This window comes from Pungitius pungitius, chromosome 13, assembly GCF_949316345.1.
Source record: "Pungitius pungitius chromosome 13, fPunPun2.1, whole genome shotgun sequence".
NCBI lineage: Eukaryota > Metazoa > Chordata > Actinopteri > Perciformes > Gasterosteidae > Pungitius > Pungitius pungitius.
This window is the reverse complement of record NC_084912.1, coordinates 5917831-5925171: the sequence shown is the minus strand read 5'-3', so window position 1 is coordinate 5925171 and position 7341 is coordinate 5917831. Positions and strand designations below refer to the sequence as shown.

The following is a 7341-nucleotide window of genomic DNA, read 5'->3' as shown; positions in this document are numbered from 1 at the left end:
ACCCACGTGTGTGTGTGTGTGTGTGAGACTTTATAAATATGACTCCAAATGGATTTGAGACCTTTTTTCTCAACCCACAGCAAAAGCAAGCAGAGCATTCCCGGACAGAAATAGATGGTCTTTTATTATTTATCCTGTGAGCAGATCAGGCTGTTTGCTCCAGTAAAGGGGAATACTGGGACTCCTGGGACCAACCTTCCCATGACTCACGTTAAATGAATGCAGCCAGTCTGGTAGCTTCACAGCTATGGAAAAGCCTGTCGGAGGCTCAGAGCTAAGAACAAACCAAAAGACGGATAGATAGTGAGGTATTTATCGCACGGACTGCAAACTGTGTTTCGCCTTGTATTCTCTTTTGCTAGCGTGAAGAAATGAAAGAAAGAAACATCAGTTTTCTCAGTGACTTCTGGATGATTCATTGCTCACGCAGTCCAGTGTCGCTGCGGCTGGTTAAACAAAACTGCAGCAGGGTGACTTTTAACGACGTTTAAAACAATACAAAATGATTTTTTTCTTCTTCTCATTACATAGAAAGGTTATCATGCACATGCTTTTCCAAATGAATTGAGATCACATGTTTGATGTTAAAGCCAGGATGCTTTTGTCAATCGAGTGTGGTCGCAGCTTTACCCAGCTGCCTTCCTCAATGAGTTGGAACCGCTCACAACGGGGCTGTGTGAAGTCAGCCTTCCTCCTCTGCTCTGCATAATATGCTGGGGCTTAATTACAAGGTCCGTGCACGGCGCTTTGTGTACGGCAGGTTGCTGTCTGCCTCTCACCCACTCACTGAGTCCCCCAAGGCCATTAGAGACCGGGGGGATCCTTCCAAACTTTGGGGATACTCAACAGCAATTCCCCGTCGATTGGGGAGCACCAGTGAACACAATGATGGTGTCTTGATAAAATAGATTTTGTTTACAGGCGCTTGTTATTAAAGAAGTCAACAAGGGAGTTTTTGAACAATTTAAATTCTGTTCATGAAGGTGGATGGAGGATGCAAATTCCCCGTAATATTTAGCACTGTCACAGCTGCGTGGACGTTGTGATATAATGCCCACAGTGCTCTTTTTCTTGCCATCTTTTCTTCTTTTCCCACTCCATATAGTAGCTCTGCAATTAAAAGGAGCCTTTAGCTATCAGCCCCGGTGCTTTTGTAAAAAGGCTTTGTTCTGCTGCCACATTCAACAGCAGCAATGGTGGGTGGAACACATCTTAAATCATTTTTCAAATTAATTATTCCTTTGCCTTGACTTAATCAGCGTGGGAGAATACAGGTGTTAGGATTGGTCTTTTGGTGAAACGTTGTTAAAAAATAGTCCAGATTTCTACACAGGTCATTAATGAATGTGTAAGCAGAAACGTGTGGGTTTTTAAAATATCAAAATGCACAGCATTTATTGCAATCTAGTCACCAATGTATTTAGCAAAAACCCGACAACTCGGCAAAAATAAATATTTTTTAAGCCTTTTAAAAGTCTTGATACTGTCACAGTAAAGGAAAAACACAACATCCTGATTCGCCAGCCTAAAAAAAAGATTTTACAACCTGACATCACACAACCGCTCAAACGTTATGTGCTAAAATGTAATTACACATCATAGAATAGCTGCTACCACGTTCAAATAATATTTCACCCTGTTCTGCTCGATGCAACAATACAGTTATTCAAATAATTAACATCCCATAAAACTTTCTTACAATGGGACCAAACTGTATCATTGGCTCACAGTTAACCACATCACAGAATACCAAGAAAATGGCAGAATGTGAAGGTTTCCTGTTATGTTTTGATTGAATCAGCGAGTTCGTAGTCTAAAAGGCACTTCAGAACTCACAGCTACAACAAATAATCATTTGAAATCAGCCATCATATACGACACGTCTGTACAGTCAAAATGCTCATCTGCTTTATATTATCGACACATATACTACGTTCATCCGGCCTGAGAATCATCATTGAGGTCAGAGGGAGAGCTTGAATTTAGGAACTCTGCCAAACACTTCCGGTGAAATGTAAAACTCTTATTTAATGTACAACAATAGTGACTTGAGGTAATGCATTGGACTGATTCGTCCAAACATTTAACAGCCTTGGAGAAAGTTAATAATTCAGACTTAGATGTTGTCTCTAGTGTTAGTCCACAAATAAAGCCTGCTCATCCGATTTGGAGCGATAACCGGCTCCTTCTGTGATTTGGAGGTTAGGGTTACACTGCTGTTCACGTTTGGATCGTAGTTTGTGCCATTATTGACGCAGTTGACTAATTATACCCCCATCCTTTTGCTTTCGATGTTACGCGAGCTGTTTGACACACCAGAATGCTACTGACTAAACTTGTTCACTCTTTGCAGAAGATTATATTATTATTTTCATTGAAAAACATAATGCCATCACAATCGACACACACAACCTACAAAAGGGGTTGGTCTACCAGTGTCTATATTTTTTTAAGAAGAATGGATCCTACTGATTTTACCCTGTAGCTAAAGTTGTATACAGGTTATTCCGCTGCGCCTTAACACCTCCGTCATCCATGATTTTCCAAGATTTTCATCTATTTTGACGACTTCTGTAAGCAAAGGGTGCCACAGACAAGACCTCAAAGCCGTCTAGCTGTCTTTAGACTTTTCATAGGATTTGCTGATAATAAGAAAAGTAGAGACTGTAGCCGGCCTCTTCCTTCACTAATAATCACATTAACAAGTTCCCCCGCGATGTTACACCGTCACACAGAGGTCGATCTACTGTTGGTTGTTGTTGGTGTTGTTCGAGTTGTTGGCGCTCCTCGCCGCGCAGCTCTCCATCCTGAGGGAGGAGGAGGAGTTGAGCGGACTCCTCTTGAGGACTTTGTTGGCCAGAAGGTTGCAGGTCTTCCTGTACTGGTGACGCAGCAGCGAGTAGACGAACGGGTCGCTCGCTGCCTTGCTGTAGGCCAAACATTTGGACAGCACTCCCCAGTGAGGGCTAATGGTGCCTGAGGAGAAGAGCTCTACAATTCTACCTCAAATAGATGGAAGAGAAAAAGAAAAAGGTTACACGCCATTCATGAGCAAGACAAAAGCCAATTCTTAGCTGTAAGTGGAGTGGAAAGCATGTAAAGCTAAACGCCCTCCCCCGATGCTGTAATATTGAGAAGATGTCATAATTCCACGTTATTGAAATGTCACCACTGGAATATGATTTGACGGGTGTCCGTTTTGTAGATTCCAGACTTGGTTGGTGGTTACAATTACAACAAACCCATCGCCTCACACCTCTTTGTCCTAATTAAGGAAATTAAAGACAAAGTGAAAAACAGCAGAGGCTTTGTTCTGTCCTCCTAATTGCTCTGATCTCTTTAAGTCAAACGTGTCTCACCACCACACTGTCCCTAACGCGCCTCGGTTCTGTTTCTACACAACAGTATTAACAGCTTCTGACACTTGTTACTGGGGCTAATAGTAATGAGCGCCAGGGATACCGTCCCTGATTTATCGTCTGTTTCGCTCTTCCTCTGTCTCTCTTACTCTCATCTTCCAAACACAGTGACAAGGGTGAGAAATGAGTGTAGAACCAATGAGCTAAGACGTTATGAAAAGGAAGCAGTTAAAAAAGGTAACCAGATAACAAGACGGGATTTAAAATTATTCTCGACCACCTGTATTGAAACCTTTTTGAGAAGTAAAGCGCATTAGCAGCACAAAGGAAAGGAAAAGAAAGAAAGTTGTACTTATACGAGGCAGATGATTCAATTTTTACGATCATAGGCAAAAGCTTTAGTTTAATATCCTTTATGTGAAGCATTTCTTTTCAATATGGTGATTCAGAAGACATGAAAGGGGAGGACATTACTGTAAAATGCCTGTGTGATACCTCGCACGGGCATTTCCGTTGACATGTACCTCATTGCAATCTAACAAAACTCTGCTCACCTGGTAATGACATATGGGGTGAAGCACACAACAAATGTGCCGATGAAAGTACTGATCTTTTTGGTGGCTCTCTGCCGCCTCCGCCTCTGCTCATCCAAGCATTTCTGTCGCACACTGCCAAAGCACACAGACACCATTATCTACCCAGGAGGTATGATCAGAGCCATGCAGCCACAATGAAGCAGTCCATGGAGAAAACGTGGGATGGTCGAGAAGAAGACAGTTTACTGTGCATCTATCAATTATGCAAATGGGGGGGCATTTAAAATGTAAATCAGGATAAATAGCCAAGTCACAGAATTATTGCTATATATTATTTGTGTGGTTGAAAATAGTTTTTTTTTGGACTGTGTAATGCAAATGAATACTGTAAGCAACTTCCAATTAATTAAAAAAATGTGTTTTCTCCTGCTATAAAATTAATTGAGAAAGTACAATCATTGCATCTAGGGAAATTGCTTAAGTTGCTTAAGTTGCTGAAGTTGTCCGACCAACTGTCCAAACTGCAAAAAAAATGATTAAGAAGATAAGAGCAACAAATCCAGTCAACGTTTTTCATGAGTACATTGATCATTTCTTCTGTCCATTATTTAACAACTCAGCATTTTTTGCAAGACCACTGAGAGTAAACCACCCACCCTCCATCCATTTTTGTTCTTAAACTTTCAGAATGTTTTATCATTCTTTGGAGCATCCTTCTTGTTTTCACATGATGCTTTCAAATGCTCCCCTTTGAAATGTATCGGACAAAAACGTAAGGGAGACGATGGGAATGGAATGAACCTTTACGATTGTTTACCTGGGGTGAAAATCCACCAGCAGCACCAACGTCTGCATGGTGATCACGTCGATCCGTTTGCAGTGAAATCTTGCCACTTTCAGCACTTTCAGGTACGTTACGCACAACACGATCAGCGTGAGAAGGAATGTGAGAGAGTGCAGAGCCACCGTGAAAATGGTGAACTGCGTCCCGGCTCCATTCGCCCGGATATTGCAGAGGGTGCACGATGCGTAAAGGCGATGGTACCCGACCCAAGAGCGGCAGGTTGCCACTGTTGAGAAGCATAGCGAGTGTATCCACGTGTAGGCCAGCGCTACAACTGCATCCCGGTGCCGTATTCTCGAGTGGTAGTTCAGGGGGAATACCACCGCCACCCATCTGTCGATGCTGAGAGCTGCCATGCTCAGCATGGAGTTGGTGGTGACAAAAGTGTCGAGGAATCCCACGAATTGGCAAAAGCCGCTGCCTTCGGGGTAGCCCCCGGTGATGAGGCCGACCAGGGTGAGTGGCATGCTAGACACACTCAGCAACAGGTTGCAAAACGTCAAGTTGAGAATGAAAAGACCGGGTACCTGTTTGCGGATCTCCGGGTTGTAGAGAAAGCAGATCAGCACCACAACGTTGGACAGCAACGACACGACAATAATCCCTAAAACTAAAACCGAAGCTATTATGTCCAATGCGTCCATGGCGCGTCCCCTGAGATATCCTGACCTGTGATGAGTGCATCCGTCCTGATTCTTACTGTCATCGTGAGTTGTTGCCACAGCATGCGCGAGTCCAAAACATTGGCATGCTCAACCTCCCGATGTCTCCAAATGTCAATGGGCAAAGCGGTCCCTCCAATATCTTCCCATATGAAGTCGCGGCTAATTCATGGAGAAGCAATGCTCACCTGGTTAATATGAGAACATTAGAAATGCATTTTCATGGGAAAGGTCACAAAAGGATTTTTTTTTCTCCCGTCAGGCACTGCGGTAGTTTTCAGATCCCCTTCTTGTCTCTGGTGTGACTGCTTAGGGTTTCCTGGATGCGCAATTGCGCATCGACACGCTGCTCTGAAAGGGACATGAACGCACTTAAAGCTCTCGGGCTCTGCCGCTACTTATACTGTCTTCTCTGTCAGAGTCTAAAGCACGTTGGTGCATAGCTGTTCAAAAATAGCTTTCTTAGAGCAGAAAATAGAAACACCACGCACAATTGCGTGGTTGGTGGCAATGATGTCACGAGTATCACGTTGAATAGAGCAGATAATGCGATTGGTGCGAGTAATACCCTATTAAACGATCCACTTCACGCGTGTTAATGTCATGCAGTGTAACGTTGGAATATACATATTTTTTGAAAGTCAGTGTCAGACTACATAGAATCACCAACGACACTCAGCTGAAAAAAATGTACAGAGCCTCATTATTTATTGGTCAAAGCCTTATACGGACTCGGTGTAGCTGGACTCTTCCGTCCAGCTGAGCTCATGCAGTATAGGAAAACACCACCTCTGGTTTACCTGATAGGGATGCCATGGTGTGGTTTTTGACCCATGATAAACATTCTGATACTAGTGTTTATATGTCTATTCTCTCAGCAATATTTGTGCAAATACGAATTTACCATAATGACCAACTATATCCTGTCATTTCTGCAGGAGTATATGAATATATGGGTCACAAGGTCAAACATATTCAGTACAGTTAAAGTACTGTATTAGAATGATTACGTGCAAAACGGTAGCAAGTGATTTGATATTAATGATAGGACTACTCCTTATTATTAAGTTTATCAATCAATATAATTCTGGATGAAGTAGTCATTTTGGATGCTATAGTGAGGTAACGTGAACTGTGGTCACCATAAACGCGATGGGTCAACTGATTATCTTTTTATACACATAATTATCTAGCAAAAGCTGACGTGGCCACCAGCTGCGAGATATTGTCACAAACGAAGGTGCTTTTTGTGCGGATGGGATCATGTCTTGTTCGACAACGGACTCTCAAGATCTCAAACAAAAATTGGCCCAACGTATATGACCAAAGAGGCCACACAAACAAACAAGGAATTAATTAAGTATAGTAACAGCAGAACAGCAGTAAAATAACAGAACTAACCAGTATAACAACACGTTGATGACTCTCCTTGTATGCACTTGTATTGTCACTCGTCGGAAACTGTGAAAATGTCACAATATGTTAAATTGTTAGTTTTCTACACCCAAAGTCCAACATATTAACACTATTAAGGGCATATCAACACCACATATCAGCACCATTACGCATTATAACATTATTTTAAAATCCAAAGCAATGTGTAGTATTTTATAAAGTAGGTTAACATACATTTTGGAACCACAATCTTATTTACAAAAAGAATGTTTAACTATAGCTTTGAACAGAATGAGTCAAGTAGCATATGGAGGATATAGCATTGATAAATACAGTGCAGTAAACATGCTTTTCTCATGTTCATGTTCCACTAGATTAGAACAAACTGGACAAGTGTTTGATCCAGGTCTTATTCCATGACTCCAGCAGAGAGCCTGCTGATCCTCCTGCTGATGGGAGAAGACGTGAATAAATCACAGCAGTCATCCTGTAGAGCTGTGGAGGTGGGTGTTGGGATCTACGCTGTAAACTGAGCAGAACCTAAG

General features: G+C 42.2%; 1 protein-coding gene across 1 annotated transcript; it reads right to left on the bottom strand.

The window, feature by feature from the left end:
• Window positions 1–1396: 1396 nt before the first annotated feature.
• LOC119214674 (G-protein coupled receptor 26-like) lies at window positions 1397–5844 on the bottom strand. The gene is made up of 3 exons (XM_037466574.2): window positions 4713–5844; window positions 3914–4027; window positions 1397–2999 (listed from the first exon to the last, which is right to left on the bottom strand). The coding sequence occupies exons 1-3, from the start codon at window positions 5381–5383 to the stop codon at window positions 2744–2746; spliced, it is 1041 nt and encodes a 346-aa protein (XP_037322471.2). The 5' UTR covers window positions 5384–5844; the 3' UTR covers window positions 1397–2743.
• Between the last annotated feature and the right edge of the window lie 1497 nt (window positions 5845–7341).

Bases quoted from the DNA above. Each gene is read 5' to 3' on its own strand.
- LOC119214674 (XM_037466574.2), bottom strand. From the start codon at position 5,383: ATGGACGCATTGGACATAATAGCTTCGGTTTTAGTTTTAGGGATTATT. The intron at 4,028-4,712 runs GTAAACAATCGT...GTGCTTTGGCAG, and splicing joins CTGGTGGATTTTCACCCCAG to TGTGCGACAGAAATGCTTGG. The intron at 3,000-3,913 runs GTGAGCAGAGTT...TATTTGAGGTAG, and splicing joins ACCCCATATGTCATTACCAG to AATTGTAGAGCTCTTCTCCT.